The sequence below is a fragment of the Telopea speciosissima genome, chromosome 4 (assembly GCF_018873765.1).
Source record: "Telopea speciosissima isolate NSW1024214 ecotype Mountain lineage chromosome 4, Tspe_v1, whole genome shotgun sequence".
Taxonomy (NCBI): Eukaryota; Viridiplantae; Streptophyta; class Magnoliopsida; order Proteales; family Proteaceae; genus Telopea; species Telopea speciosissima.
The window spans coordinates 6,005,791-6,022,718 of record NC_057919.1 but is presented as its reverse complement, the minus strand read 5'-3'; the positions used below and the strand labels follow the sequence as shown (position 1 = coordinate 6,022,718).

General features: G+C 39.7%; 2 protein-coding genes across 2 annotated transcripts; one reads left to right on the top strand and one right to left on the bottom strand.

Annotated features, from left to right (window-relative positions):
* Positions 1 to 7,414: 7,414 nt before the first annotated feature.
* LOC122658216 lies at positions 7,415 to 8,203 on the top strand. The gene has a single exon (XM_043853130.1). The coding sequence runs from the start codon at positions 7,415 to 7,417 to the stop codon at positions 8,201 to 8,203; it is 789 nt and encodes a 262-aa protein (XP_043709065.1).
* A 7,138-nt stretch (positions 8,204 to 15,341) lies between these two features.
* Positions 15,342 to 16,811, bottom strand: LOC122658215 (hydroquinone glucosyltransferase-like). Its single transcript, XM_043853128.1, has one exon. The coding sequence runs from the start codon at positions 16,809 to 16,811 to the stop codon at positions 15,372 to 15,374; it is 1,440 nt and encodes a 479-aa protein (XP_043709063.1). The 3' UTR covers positions 15,342 to 15,371.
* Positions 16,812 to 16,928: the final 117 nt, after the last annotated feature.

Sequence of the window (16,928 nt, the reverse complement as noted above, 5' to 3'; positions counted from 1 at the left end):
CTGAGTTTCTCCACACTTTTTTGTACCAGTAGATGCTTTTTTCCATTAAGATGTCAGACTCTCCTTGTCCTGGCAATAGTTGTAGACCTCTGTATTCTACCCATAAATTCTACCCGTAACTATGGTAATGATCTCACATGTTCACCTCTTACCTCCAAATGAGGATTGGATGAGGTCGCTAAGTGCGGAGAAGAAGAGATGGGACTGTTATGTTTGAGTATCTCACAGGTCTCGAATCCACTGAACTCTACTTTGAATGCTTGAAGCAGCAGATACAACATTCACCAAGGATTTCAATTCTCATTTGCTCAATCTCCACAGGTGAGTTGGCAGCAACAACTGCAGGGCTGAAAGTGCGGCCAACAGTGAGCGCTAGCTGGCGGTACCCTAGCAGGGTGCCAGCCTTTTTGAATAAGGGGCTATGAATTCGGATATTGGTGTATACGATTTTATTTCGTTACGAAGTCACTCAGACATTAGGTCGGGTGTCATTGTGTCAACCAGTTGGGCCTGGTAGGTTTTGATTGGGCCTACTCGGCCCCTATAGGCCCCGTACCATCTCTCCCCGTTCAGGTAAACTGGCTTCATTGGCTAGGACATGGACGCGTTTCTATTTGATCGGTCGATTTCTGGGCCATAGTTGAGCTCCCGGTAATTAGATTAATTGAGCTATAATTGGATTTACATGGGCAAATTGACTAACTGGGCTATAAACAGTCCTTAAACTGGCTATAATCGAAGCTAAATGGATTTAAAATAGGCTACTCGTACTATAAACGGTCGACTATCGGTCGGTCACAGTATTCGGCTGTTCTTGATCCAATGATAGTCAAGTGTTAGGGCACTACCTTGCATCGGGACCGTCCAATTATTAATTGGTCAGTGCTCATGCTTAGTAATCAACCAGACCAGTCTTGGGTTTCAACTGGTCAATTTAAGTCAGTGCCTCCTATCGGTCACAGTTTTAGGGATTAGTATTGAATCATCTGAAGCATCCGATCCCTATCGATATCAACGGTTGGTGATACCAATTCAGGGGAAATCCCAAATTGGTGGATCGGTACGAACCAAGGGTAAAAAAGCAAAAAAAAAAATAAAAATTCTTAAAAACCAAGAGGCAAATCTTTTCGATATGGCTGATCTAGATTGGTATCGGTCTTGACCGATCTCATGTCCGATACGGATTCCTAAAACCATGCTACCGGTGTGGGAAAACTTGACACCCCTAACTTCAGGATCCACACAAATCCGTTTCGGTTGACGAAAAAAGGGAGACCAAAAGCAAAGAGAAACACCCGCCACCGTAGATTAGATTCAAACCTTTTTCATTGACTGTCCAATACGATTCTATTGCGTTGACTTTTCTTTTAAATCATCAAATCCAAAATTATTGCATTTGGATATTATTTAGGATCGGCTCTGTGTGTAGAACAAACCACGTGTACATACACGTGTCTCAAGGCCAGCTTAGCATATTTCCCTACATATTTCTGCAAATTATGTACAGAAGCCTCGACAAAACAGAGAGAGAGAGATGGCGGAACAGATAAGTAGTAAGGCGGAGAGAGCCGCAGAAGAAGAAGAGAAAAGAAGATCACAGAAAGCGTCAGAAGCAGAGAAGAAGGAAAAGGTGTTGGAGGGGCTTCCCCTTGAGAGCAGCCCTTACGTGAAGTATTCAGATTTGGAGGACTACAAGCGTCAAGGTTATGGCACAGAAGGCCACCTCGACCCTAAGCCCGGCCGGGGTGCCGGTGCCACCGACGCTCCCACCCTCTCTGGTGGCGCAGTTGCCCAGCTCCAGGGGCTCCCAGATCATTAGCCCCACTAGCTGGGGCCCCCTATGCATCCCGTTGATGGTGTGGTCTTTTTCCTGGTCAGCACCTCACCCCATGTAGAGAGAGAGAGAGAGAGAGAGAGAGAGAGATCCATGTATAGTACTTTTCACCATTTCACGGGTTAGTCAAAAGAATGTTTGATTTTGCATTTTCTCATCTGATGAGATAAAAGACAAATAAGTAAAGCTATTGTTCTTGGATGAAGTGCTCATCATCGTCCGAATCTGGATTCTCTAATAACTCTGACGTCTACGGAAAAGTTAAGCTCAGAGATTGGGTTGAGCTCCCCAACCGTTTGCAACCCAGTCCTACAGTTGGATTTTTTTTCTTTGTTTTGTTATTTTCCATCCTTATCCTAGGGTTGTATTTTTTTTATTTTTTATTTTGACTTATTTTCCCTCCTTTAATATACGCTTTTCCGATTCTATCGAACTCCGACCGTGCTCCGTGATATTATGATTATTATCAAAGGCTTTCGTAACATTAGATTTCGAAAAACCCAACTCGGGTTTATCATTGTTTGTTTTTTTTTGGTAGAAAATTTATCATTGTTTAGGATATATATTCTCTCGGAGAAGGTTGTACATGCTGTCCCATATACTCTCCGGTAGAATTCGATCTTGGATCTTCTGCACAAACATGTGAGAAGCAACCACCTGTTCTATTATGGAAACAAAAGGGATGGGTGGTTGCTTCTCACATGAATGTATCCATGTATGTGTATGATCCAATCTCAAGGATAATGGGGGCTTTTTTATGGTAAATGACAATGGGTCTTTTCCGAAGGAGGAGGGAAAAGGATGATGACACATGTTGGGCATCCGACGAAGTGTCCAATCTTTTCCCATATAACATGGCTTGTATTAGTGAGGGAACCAATGGGAATGCATGTGGAATTATCAATAGGATGGGATTTCCACTATTCATGGGCAAGAGCTGCATGACCACACTCCTGGCCAAGCTCTTTCTAGTTTTTGAATATGCGTGGAAAAACTCAGCCATATCCTAATTGAATGGATTCATCAACACGAATCTTTATAGTTTTTCCCAAGTTATAATAATTTTCATTAGAGATAAAGAATTATAATTTAGCTTTCCTCTAGCCGTGGCAGAAGCTGAAGGGTCCAGTCCAACAAAAACACCCAAAATTAAGGATAGTTTTACTCATTTCACAGGTGGGATCCAAGTAGCACCCCCCCCCCTCCATAAAATGACCACAACCCTCAGTTTGAGAGGGATTTATATTGTACACGTCCAATACTGATACGGATTGACCAATCAATACATTTAATATGATACCTTTTGTTTAAACCATGATTGTAATAAATAATGATCATCTAATCTAATTTAATGGCAAAATATCATTACAATCATAAACTCTTTAAAACAAAAAATTCTTGATTATAAATTTTTTAATATAAAAAAAATACTTAGACCCGTATGATCATATATTGACCAGTTTGTATATATGAGAAATATGGTCGTGGTGTCAGGCTTCAATGTAAGGGTGTCAATCTATCATTTGGTTGGGCTAAATCGATTTTTATCCGGTATTGATTGAAATTGAAACCAAAGCATTAAGTCGAAGTTTGGTTTCAATTGGTTTTGGATTTAAGTCTGGTTCAATCTTAGTATTTGTTAGTTTCCTCTAGCTTGTTGGGTTAGTATTTGTCTAATTTTAGTCCGGTTCGATTTCGGTGCTACATACAAGTATTTTACGAACTGGTTTTTCCATTTGGTTTTTATCATTTTGGTTCAATTTTTTGTATCAATGGTCGGCCTGGACCTTTGGGTTTTTATACCGGCTCCAAAACCCTAATCCAAAACACCTGATAAAGATTTGGTTTCAATTTGATTTGATTTTGTCCAATCGGTCCAACCGGTTCTGGTTGATTTTGACGTCCATACTTTGATGTAACCAATCAAGAAGAATAGTAAACAGCAATAGGTTGGAAAAAAAAATCCTCCCCTAAAGTGTCCTAATCTTGCAGTGCACTATTGTGTGGGTCTGAGAGGTTGACACATGGAAGATGTGACATCCATCGATGCCAATTTCAAGAAGAAAAAAAACTACCTTGCATCGAGCTCGTAGGTTGGATGAAGTTTCTTTCACGTGTCGAGCCCTCAGGCCCGCAGTGTGGGTCTGAGAGGTTGACACGTGGAAAATGTGACATCCAACGGTGTAAAACTTGAGAAGAAAAAAAAAAATTTGCCTTGCATTGAGTTTGAACCATTGGATGAAACTTCTTTCATGTGTCCAGCTCTCAGGCGGCCCACGGTGCAACGCAAAATTAAGACACTGTAGAGGGTTTTAGTTGGGAAGAATTTTCATTTGCAAACGAAGGCTCACGACATTTGATGACAGCATCATTTAAATCATAAGGTCTGCTCATCATAACCAGAGTCCCTGTGGATTATCTTTCTTCCTTTTCACAGTTTTGAGGAACAGGCAAAAATGTCAAACGTGAGACCAGTGATTTGACACAAGCGATTCATCATCTCTGTAAGAAGAAATATATAAATTCGATTAAAAAACCATAAAATTACTTGGTGGTGTGGATTCAAAATGAACTCGATCAGACTCATCTCGTGAGCGTGAGAGTAAAACCTTAATTATAGACCACAAAACTTGAAGGTGTAAAAATAGCGTGACACGTAGTCATGTTGGGTATAGCTTAATTAGTTAGTCTTGATAACAATCAATGTAGTGCACGGAAGCCTCCTATATTGACCCTTTTGCCTTACTTAATTAGGTCTTTCTCGTTGTTTGAATTACTAGACTCAAAGTAAACAAAGAAGCAATAAGAGCTTGGAAGATTTAATTTATAGTTGCAGAGGCAATAACACTTTCTTCTCTTCCAACTTCCAAGCTTGTAGGAGACGCAATCATCGGATCAGGTAACACTTTAGACTTCTTTTCTTCCTTCTTAGTGATCTAAATAGTTTCTGCAAATTGAGTTAACTAGGATAGATTTGAACCCTAGCTTGAACCAGCAAGATCCATTTGTTGGTATTAATAAAGTGTTCATGGAGAGACATTCTGGGTATGTGAATATAGGATGTATCATCAAAATCATGTTTTTTGGGGTTGGTTCGATCCACCGTAACTAATAAATGCATGGATTGTATATGGATTTCGATTGAGGAGAGAAGACTGGAACCTCACTTGTGAGTTCTACCTGATGATATTAAGATATATATCAGGAAAACAAACGAAGAGTAAGTTGAGAGTAGTTATAAGGGTGGGCGGTGGCTGGTTAAAGCATGGTTTCTCTTTTAACCTCACTTTGGTTTATTTTTGTCTCCAATAATATATATGCATTTAAACATGCATGTGGAGCTTCTTTGTTTTTTGTGTTTTTTTTTTCCATTTTCCCTGAAAGATATAAATTCCATCTATCATAGATTTTTTTATTTTTTTATTTTTTTTTTTTTTGTGTTTTAATTTCAAATTAAATATAGAAAAAATATCGCTGAGCAAACCGCGTAGCCTATGTCCCAATCATATGAATTTTTTTTTTCTTTTGAAATTGGGAGCTTATTTATCTATATTTTTTTCTTAAGAAGGGGGGAGCTAGGGAGGGGGGAAGGTAACAGTCAGTAAACTAGAACTCGAGACCTCTTGGTGAGCATGGGCATGAAGTGCATCATAGCTCACCAACTGTGGTAGCCAGTTGTTGTTATGCACAAGCTACACAAGGAGGTGCAGCAAATCGGTATAGTACATAGGAGGGCATCGAGCAAGGTTATTTCTTGTGAGAAAGAGAGAGTGAAACACAGAGGTGTAAGTGTACCTTGCACCTACGGCTCAGAGAACCTTTTCCTTAAGTTCTTTTAATAATTGAAAAAAAATTAAAAAAATCCTTGTGGGAGAGTGCATAGGCTACCTCTACTAAGACCAAGTTTTGCTTCATAGCATTGGATGGGTATCGAGAAAAATTGAGGGGGGGGGGGATTTTTGACCCGTATTGTAAGGAAGTAATTAAGACCCTACGAACTATCCTCCATGAGTGGTGGAAAAGTAATGTTCGAGTCACCATTGTGTACTTTATGCCCCTTAAGGAGAATTTTTAATGGGAAAAAGAAGGTTACTTGGATGTGCGGTCACTCAGACATAGAAGCCTACAAACTTATCACTTTACTTCTATTAAAAAAAAAAAAAATCTCATCAATGTTGATGTCCACGTGTAGACTATTATTGACCACACACTAATGCACCCCCCCCCCTCCCCTCCCCCATCATGTCAAGGCAGTGATCTCTTGCTCATTTTAATTAATTTTCTCTCTTCTCAAAAAATGAATAAGAAATTCATATGTGTGGGGGCATATGTAGCAGACGGCTCATAAAACCCTTACCCATTTTATAAATAAAGTTGTGTTAGGTCCTCCTTTTGGATCATGTCTAATACAAATAATAACAAATGACTATCTCTATTTGGCCTAGCTAGCCTTGGCCACTCTATTCTTCCCTTAATCCTTGAAAACAGAGTTTGTAACTATAGGATGCTTTAAAATTATAATAATAATAATCCTTTGATTCCAATTGGTGTTAAGGGCATGAATGCATGATGAAATGGGTTTCACACTTCCACGCATGCTTCTTCAAGCAAACTCTGTTTTTTGTTTTTTTTTTAATTAAGTCTATGATTAACACTAAAACACCTGAATTAATTTATACTTTCATACAATACAGTTATACGTTTCCTCCCTAGCAGGAAAAGGTGGAAAGAGAATCTAAAAGAGCTATACAAAGACTCCAAACAAGCTGTAAGCCCCATCTTTATGGAAAAAAGAACTTGAATAGTCACGGACAAGGATCACAGAACCGCAAAAATTAATTATGATCTCTATTAATCAACCAAGAACTATAACTAACCATCTCTGTATCTCCAAGAACCCAAAATAACCCAACATTCACAAGCAGTGCATGACAACACATTCATATACCTTTATAACTTTTTTTTCTTCTTTTTCTTGGTTGTAATGGATCAATGAAGCTTTTCAGAGTCAAAGTCGCCGCCATTTCAATAAATTCTGTTGTTGTAAGGAATAACTAGAGTTTATAGCCTCCCCTTTTTTTAATTTGGGTTAATGGGTTTGTCTTTGTCGTGTGACATAGCCAGGTCCTCTGTTCCTACTGGGAATTAAAATATAGAGAAACAAAGACACGCTCGTTCACTTGCAGTGATTCAAATCAAGAGCTCTCAGGTCTCAGCCTTCACTTGGGCATGCTCTTTCTTTTTCAAAATTTCTTCCTATTCCTAGAGTTATAGACTTTACTGTGAAATCAAATTCTCTTTCTCAAAATTTGTTCTCTTTTGTTGTGTTGTGTGTTACAGCCTTACAGGGGAATGTACATGGTGGACAACATTCCAGCCGTGATGTCGAAAAAAGAGGAAAAAGAAGAAGATGAAGAAGATGAAGAAGAAGAAGCATTGTCTCTCAGCGATCTTCCCGTCGTAGAAACATTAAAGGATGAGAAGGAATTGGGAGATCAAAGTCTAGGATTGGAAGAACTACAAGAAGAAGATTTCGAATTTGGGTCATTGGGTGCCGATGCTCGTCTCAAAGAATCGGACATGTGTGCTGCCGAGGATGTTTTCTTTCAAGGGCAGATCCTTCCGCTGCGACTCTCGGTCAGCTCCGACGGCGGAATGGCTCGGATCGGACAGGATAGTCGGAACCCTAGCAGGTGTGCTTCGAGATCAGAGTCCATGGATCATGGTTTCACCAGCAGCAGCAGGAGCAGTAGTATAAGAAGCCGTAACTCTAACTCATCCTCGAGTGGTAGCTCCGTAACCACCACCATCACCAGAAAGAGTGGAGGTTACAGGGAGAGAGATCTGTCGCGAAATAATTTTCACGCTCACCCAAGCCCAAGACCGCAGATTTGGCCAACCACAGCTCCGCCTGGAAATGGTGGTAGTCGGAGCCGGAGATCGACGGCGTGGGGTCTTTTCCGACCGGGTTTAGTGCGAACGCCTGAGATTGAATTGCATGATCTAAAGCTAAAGGTTCGAAATCGGAATAAGAGTTGTGAGAGTAGCAGCAACATCAAGAATGAGACAAAGAAGCGGGAGACGAAATTGATGAAAACGACGACGCAGAGCACGAGGGTGAGGGTGTTTGAGGGGTTTACAAGTGGGTGTAAGTGTTCAGTGAGTGCAGTTGAAACAGTCCCTTCGAGGTTTGCTATTATTAAGAAGGTGAATGTGATTGAGAGAGAAGAGAACGAACTGAAAGAAGAACAGCAGCAGCAGCAGTTGCAGCAGGAGCAACACAAGCACGGGAAGCAAGCCATGGCCCACCGTCGAACCTTTGAGTGGTTAAAGCAACTTTCGTTGGCAGATCTGCAGCAGGAGACATAGATTAGTAGAGAGGCACGCCTGCCTTTCTACTTTCTCTCTCTCTCTCTCTCATCATTATGATTTATGATCTTGATTTGTACTCTGTCGTATGTTAAGACATTTTAGGAAAGGCTCTGTTTCCTAAGAACCTTCTTTAATCTCATCTCTGTGTCTCTCTCTCTGATCTTTGTGAGTTGGAACTTCGAAGAAACGAAGTTTAAGACTGACTGTCTCTCTTAATTGGGTTTCTAATTTTGTGAATTACAGAGGAACACAGAGACATTTGCTCTGTAAGTGGATGGAAATTGGTGCGTTCGTGTGGGCAGGAAGTGGGGTTCATGATTAAAGCTGAAAGCCATGTGATGTTTCTTCTGGTACTTGTGGGGTGACTATGGACCGAGATGTCTCTCCATGTGTCAACGCCGGGCAAAGTTTATTTGGTTGGCCCAATTAGATTAACTTATTGATCAATCCAAGTTGTTCAAATTTTATGGATCTTGATCGTGTCTAGGTGTGTATGGACATGGACATACGTGGAGGTGTTTTTATTGTTTGATAGATAAATAATCTAATGAAAAACATTAAAAAAAAAAAACAGAATGTACCCGTTGCATGAGGCTTCCGTCAGATCTACGAAGTTCAAGTCCAGGGAAGTCATAATGGCCCTTGCCTTACTATTGCTTTTGCAAAGAGACTGCTTGAGACTCAAACTTTTGACCACTTGTTCACCATGGAACAACTTTTATCATTGCACAAAAGCCCACCATTAAAAAGATTTATTACTATTTAAAAAAAAAATATAGTGATCAACATCCTTCTTTACAATAGTGTACAAATCCTGAGGGATTTTCGAAGAAACTTTCAACCATTCCCACATCCATAGAAGCTACGTAGCCAATTAGTTCATTCATCTCACGCCAAACGTGCTGAAAGAGACTCTACAATAATTTGTCCACCAAATGTAAAGTGACACTTCTCAAATGTTGCACTGCCTGAGGACCTTGAACTTTTCTCTTCAAAATGTCAATAGTTACTTGGAATCAAATCTAATAGCAATCTTCTGAATATTCTTCTCCACAAATAAGATACCATCGGTAAATGGTCATCGTCTTCATATAAAATATAGACGACTTGTTCTGAACATAACAAAAAAAATTGGAGTAGACAGATATTCTACGGTGCACTGCCCTATCCTACCAATGTTGCACCGACATAAGGTAGCACGCAATGACTGCCTTACCCTCACTCGGACAAGGCACTTGGGCAAAGGTAAGGTGGTCATTGCACATGACCCTGTGTCTACACAGCACAGACAGGACAGGGCAACGCTTCATAGAAGATTTGGATCCACAAACTCATCATTGGTCAACCCACTATAAGAATCTTTATCTTGGACAATAGAACCATCACAATGAAAAGCAATGGTTATCTTTGGAGGAAATTAAAGTCCACGAACAAAATTTTGAGATTTGTGTAACCCAAGAGACTTGGAGAGAATCCACTGAATAGCAAGAAAACCATCCGAGAAGATTAGAGAAGTACTACTCCTAGCTTAATATCCTTTTGAATAGTTGCAACAATTTGGGGTAACTAACGTCCTAGTCTTATTTTGAAATAAACAACCTTTCCTATCTTGCCAAAGATGGTTAATTGTATAGAAAAATGGTAGCTTACCAATTTTTCCAAATGAATCATCTCCTCTAAAACTCATGCCGTAATGATATTGCCTTCTCTATGATGTGTCATATCTGTCTACTAAGATGATAACACAGTTTTAACACATCCTCCAACACCGTTGGAGTCAAAAGCAAAGCATCCATAATCACCCTCCAACTAGTGATTTGATTGTCTAGGAATATTTCCAAAAAACTAAATAGTATCAACCCAATCTACTTCAACAATCTTATTATGAACTATCTCCCATGTTAATCTTGTTGTAAATAGACCAAAAGCGTTACCTTTCCAAATCACCATAGTAAGATCAAAGGAATGACACTTCAGTAATGCTAAAAAAATAACGTTCAAGATGGCGATTTGCAGAACAAAACAAAAACAAAGAAGTTACACAACACACAACACCAGAGATTTACGTGATTTACCTTCAAGATGGGAAGCTACGTCCACGGTCGAGCAATAGAACAGATTTCACTATCTTTTGAAAATGTTACGAAACCTCTCTTACAGCCTTCCCAGAGATGAGAACATTATATAAAGAAGTCCTAACCCGAGAAAATACAAAAATGCGCCCAGACCGAAAAAAGCCAAACCGAATAGGGTCGGATCAAAATATTACATATATCTCAAAACATATCGATTCGAAGGTCTCAACGACCCCAACACAACTTAGAGCCTTTGACGGTGATGCACGCCTTTTTTTGGCTATTTGAGTTCATTTCGAAGCAAAAAATGGCCCTTTGAAGATCTCAACTTCATTTTTTAGACCGAAATCAAGTTTCACCAATAACAAATACATTAGGGAGTTGTCATGCTTCCATTAATTCCATAGACGACATAGCAAGCCTAGGTCTTCAATCATCATCTTGAAGGATACAATCTCCAAATCTGCAAATCAGCACGCCTATGGGATGTCACTTATCCAGCCATACCAATAAGGTATTGTACCATAGGTTCGACCCAATCTCTATATTTCATAATTTTATTCCAAATCCACAACTAGAGTTTTTAAAGTACCATTTGACCCACACTCTGTTTGATAAGAAATTTTTTTTTTAATTAGAAAATTTTTACTTCTTTTTCCTTGAATTTCCTTTCCATCTAAACGGAGCCTAAGCTGCTAAAGTTGGAGATTTTATTTCGGAAAATCCCCGGAATGTGCGTTCCAGTCTTCTAGAGGATCCGGAGTCAAAGTGGCGCATCAGACTAATTAGAGCCCCAAAATGCCAAATGGTCAAATGTAATGGACTTATGACCGATGACCCACATGGCTCACAGGCCCACAAGTGCGTAGTCCACGCTTTCCCTTTAAAAGTGGAGCAGCCCCTAAAGGCATTTCTATTTTTCAAAAAACGATGAGCCGGTTCAGAAATTTCCACTCGCTTTCACTTTTTTTGGATACAGAAACGAATTCAAATGCCTCAGCAGTTGTCGAGGGACGAGGGCCCTGGGTTGAGCAACCACCAGTTCCAACGTTGTCGAGGGCCCAGATTGGTTTGGGATCTGACAAGCAAGGCCCAAGCCCATTTCAACCTCTAGAAGCAAGACCAGGCTTGATCAAACATGGCCGTGTGGAATCATTATCCCCTCCAATTTGTTGTCCCTTTCAATTCCTCTAATTTCTCACATAGGGTGGAAATGACCATACTACCCCCAGCCCGAAAACGCTGCTTAAGATAGGGTTCACTTCCCCTTATTAGAGGAATTGGAGGTGTCCACGAATTAGAGGTGATAATTATTCTATCATAAACTCATCTCGAGGGTAAAAATTGTCAGGTCAAATCTCACGTAAGTTATCCAAGGTATATAAATCTAGGGATGTCAACCGGTCGGTCTTGGTCGGGCTAATCAGTCCCCACCAATTTAAGTTCCTGCACTGTTACCACCGTTTAGTTAATCCAGCCTCATAGGCCAAATATGGACATGTTTATATTCGGTTGGTTGGTTACTAGTCTATAACCGGGTTCATGTTAATTGGGACAATTGGGGTTATAAACGTACCATAAATAGAAAAGAGCCGAATAATAATTGGTCTAGGCCCGAACCCGTCCCGTTTACTAATGGATCAGTCTGGTTTCGATCTTTAACCGGTGAGTTTGGGTCGAGCCTAATCCTTAAATCCTTTTTTGCATTGAAAAAAAAAATTCCCCACGTGGCATTATGGTAAGGAAATGTTACCCTGTGACAAAAGTAAATTAACGAATTTTGTGACATCTAGACATTGCCAAAGTATAAAATTTACAAATTCTTGCTTTCGTATAAGCTATTGGACTCGGGTTTCATGCAAAAATCAGTCTCAATGGATGGACGCAGAAGTGAATGAAAACCAAGTTTCCTCCCACAAGAGGTAGATCCCTACCAGAAAGAGCACAACCGACCCTTTGGTATCAACCACCGGCTAGCAACGTCTATCATCATGCTGGAGTAGGGAACAAGCATGTGCCGCAGCCACACCGAAGCTATACACTTTGCTGCTAGACAATCTCGAATCCAAGACCTTTGTGATACACAGTGATATTACGAGACCTTTGCAATGCCTCATAATGTCGCTAGCCACTGAAGCAAGAGGCTATTGATTATTGGGAAGATTGTTTGAATCGCCAAAGCATCGATGATTGAAGATTGAAGTATCTATGAACATGGATTTAGTTCACGGTGATGATATTGATCTCGAGCCAAGATAAGATCATAAACCCATTAAAATTACAAAATAAAATAAAATAGAAAAAACCATATCCATATATAATTGGTTAGGTATTGATATTGATCATGACTAATATGATGTGGAACCAATGATATGACTGATCCAATACCCATGTATGTGTAACAAGAGATCAAATTCGAAAGAGGATATTCTAATCCAAAGGTACTTGAATGGATTGATCTCCTCTCTCATGATTACAGATTTACAGACACCATGCATGCGTCTCTTATGTTTGTCAAGACTCCATTTCGTTAAAAGCGAACTGAATTAAAATTGTTTACCCCCAAAAAAAAAAAAAATTTGAAGTAAAATGAAACCAAAATTTCATTTGCATAATCAGCGTGGTTCAACCATTCTGGATCAGCTGGAATCCGAATCGCGCTTGGTCAATTCGATGCCGTTTCTTAAACCTTGAGTTAGATGGAATGGAAGGAAAAAAGGAAAGAGAAAAACTTTCTAATGAGAGTTTGCTTAGACCTGAAGTAATAATAGTTTATTAATTTTACTTTCCTTCCACCCTAGTTCTAACCAAATGGAGCATAAATAATACAACTCATTTAGATCAAATAAAGCACATGGTGCTAGAAAGCCTAGAATACATATTTTTAGAGGTTTCTCATTTTATTGATACAATATATATAGTATTTAAAAAGCATCATACGAGTTTCAAGCTTTATTTAGCCAGTTTCTATCTAACATGAGTATATTATGGTATTTTACTGTCTTAAGCCTTATCCCTTTTTCAGCCATGGACTTATCATTTAGTACTGTGATGGTTGGATATATTTATATGGGCAACCATTCTTTACGTGGGAGCATAGGGGCCACATGCACACGGCAGCCAATGAGAACATGCGCTGACACGTTGGTGGACAGAAATTCCGCTATGCATGGGAGCAGGGCAATCATTCTCCCTTCCTCCCAATGTGTCTAGACGTGGCCCTTGCATCCCATGCAGGGAACTTTTCTCCTATTTATATATAGATAGGGAATCCCCTTCAATAAGATACGTGTGAAATTTAGTGTATCTTTAAATAGTATGATCTTTTCCTCATATGCGATATAGATCAACTTATGATTAAATAATAATTTAGATAATATGTTTAAAATTTTTGGATAACTGTACCATGTGGGCCTGTGGCTGCATAATCAGATACATGCCCTTTTTATTATTTTTTTCTATATTTTTTGCCTTTGTTATGCCTTATTCTTTTCTATTAGAATATAGCATTAGAAAGTCTACTTGACGTCCTAATAGAGACCAGAGAGGCTCATCTTTTAGATTTTACCAATTTTGGTGGCGTACTTTGCCCCTTTTCTGTTTGAGTACAATTTAGTTTCTTGTATGATTTTCGTACAATTCTAAGTTGCACAGATAAAATTAGGATGTGGATCCTACTTCTCTTGGATTTCATTTGCACGGCTTTGACTGTACAAGAATGGTTCTCGTATGAGAACCTGAGCCTAATTTTGATTTATACTTTTGAAAGAAACAAAAAAATGAAGTAACTTCAAAACAATTTCACAAAATTCTGGGATTTTCCAATAGAAAAATAAACTTTACTTTCACCTATGATGAAGAGAAATCTGCCATTGGAATCTCATAATGGTGAATCGAATCGAAGCATAGGCCCCATATATGAAGAGATTCTTTTTTCCCTATAGATGAATCTTTTTTAAACATTATCTAATGATATGGACAATAAGTCAACAACAAATTTTAGAGGTCAAAAGAAATTTGCCATCGGGTCCCAACCCAGAAGAAGGAAAGAGCAACAAGCCACACGTTAAGGATTATGGTGGATTGTCATCTTGCGAAGAACAGTAGTAATAATGTAATGGAAAGAGGTTTCTTATATACTTCTCTCACGTAATAAACAATGGGGTCTATGTTGACTCTCTATGTATTCTGCCCAGATAAACGGTAGAATCTATTGGAATGATATTATTTTTCAAATTGTCATTGGTGTAGCGTGTAGATTCTTTATTACATTCATGGTTTGAGGCATCGATAACGTGCCATTCTATTGAACAATACATACAAGTTTTGTATGTGACCGATATTGTATCGGTGACACAGTAGAAACAAGGGGTTAAATGATCAAAAAACTCATTTTTAAGGGAGAATGGGAAGACAAATTTATTTGTTACGGCCAATTCATTCAGAAACTTATCTGATTCCGTATCGATTTTCGGGTTGATCGATACCCATTCTGATTCTGTACACTAAAACCATGCTTACATTGGCATTTGGGAAATCCTATCCCTATTGTAATATAACATTAAATCCGTTCAAAAAATAGAGTTTAGGAATTGGAATCATTCAAAAATAGTTGTTTCCTTAGCAAGGATCTAGGTATACTTATCATATATCGTTGGAAATTGATAATGATATGAATCATATGGTTTTCAAAAGAAACTTAATTCCACTCAAAAGAGACTTGATTAATCTCAAGAGACTTGTTAATCTCAAGAGAACCCCTGATCCGTCAAAGGCTAGAGGTTCCCTCAATTTATAGATGAGAAAGACATTTAAGAGGAGATATGATCTCCCAAAACACAAGAATCAATGTATTAAGAAGCTTCATAAAAATACATAAAATGTCTCTAATAACTGAGTTGACAAATTAAAGAAGAGGTAAAGTGTTATTGAAACGTATTTGTATTTAAACAAATATTTAAGGTTATTTTGAATCTGAAATTATTTTAAAACCTCTTTTTTTTTCTCTTTTGCTAGAATCCAAGTTTTAAAAACTTATTTAAAATTAACATTTCTTCACCAAGGGTAGAGAGAAATTAGATCGTCGTAGATCAAATGGCAACGTGAGTCTTCCACTTTTGTGCCACCTTTAACAGTGATTTTGGTGTGTACCCATCCTCACAGAGAACCTTCTCTGCTGTAGCCTGGAGGTCTCTCATCTGCTTTCGAATTCTATTTCCTTCATCTCCTTCCATGAGGCATTTCACAGTGACCGCAATCTCAGCTCGTCCCACTACTCCATTTTCCTCTGCTTTGGGCTTGAGTGCCACCTTCAAATCCTCCACCAACATCTGTGAGTTCATCCTCTGTTCTGCAAAGAGAGGCCACGCAATAAAAGGCACACCATGTACCACACTCTCGAGGATTGAGTTCCACCCGCAATGGGTGATGAACCCTCCTGTCGAACCATGGCTAAGCACTCGTACTTGAGGGGCCCATGAAGGCACCACTAAGCCCCTCCCTTTTGTCCTCTCCAAGAACCCCTCAGGCAGAAATGCAAATGGGTCTTGTATGCTTCGGGCATTAAAGTAGCAAGCATTTGATTTGTTTTGAACTGGGCTCTTGATGACCCATAAAAATTTGTTCTCACTCAGCTCCAATCCAAAGGCCAATTCGGTTAGTTGCTCCATGGAGAGGGTCCCACCACTCCCAAAGGACACAAATAGAACCGAACCGGTTGGCTGGTGGTCCAACCAACGCAGACATTCCACATCATCATCATCGGCCCCAGCCTTCAAACCCTTCCTGATGAGTGGTCCAATCGGGTAAACCGGTGGGATGGTTGGGTCCGACCCATCATTCAAAGCCTTGATAGCACGTCCTTCCACGCCGTCGAAGCTATTAAGCAGAATACCCTTAGCCATCCTATAACGTTTGTAGTGGTAGAGACACGACTTGTAGGCATCGTTGCTCCTATCTTGCAATGGAGATGTCAAATCGGTTGGAAGAATCGGGATACACCCGGGTAATTTGAGTGGGTCGGGCATGTCTCGGTACTCTCCACTGTACATCTCATCCATCTTTGGGACATGGAGTGTCAACGAAAGAAGCAGAGCATCAGCAGAGAAGAAAAGGTATGGAGGAATATTGAGTTCGTTGGCCACATCGAAAGCATCAGTGCTGAAGGAATCAACTACCATGGCAACGATGGTATGAGTTGCAGAAATGAACTTTAAGGTTTCACGGAGAGAAGTGAGGGAACGAGAAGTAGTTTGGTTGATGAGGGTTTCAAGCTTGGCATCTTTGGGTAGGTCAGAGAAATCGACAGGTGTGAGATAGATGTAATTGATGGATTTAGGGAGGGCATCAAGGACATCTTGCTGAGCTTTGGCTGGGTTACCGTCGTTTGGGATGGTGAAGGTGACGGTGAAGTTGTGGAGGATGAGTCGTTTGGCTAGCTCGGCGAGAGGAATGATATGGCCAATTCCTGGACTGGGTAGAAGGATAACATGGGGATGAGCAGCTTGTTCATCATGAGTTATTGCTTCCATGGTGGCTAGTGAAGGAAGGAAGGAAGTTGGGACGTTCAAAGCAGCTCGATCTGCAAGTTGTCCTTGTTAGTGAGGGTTATAACTTATAAGGAGAGGAGATGGGTTGCTTACGTATAT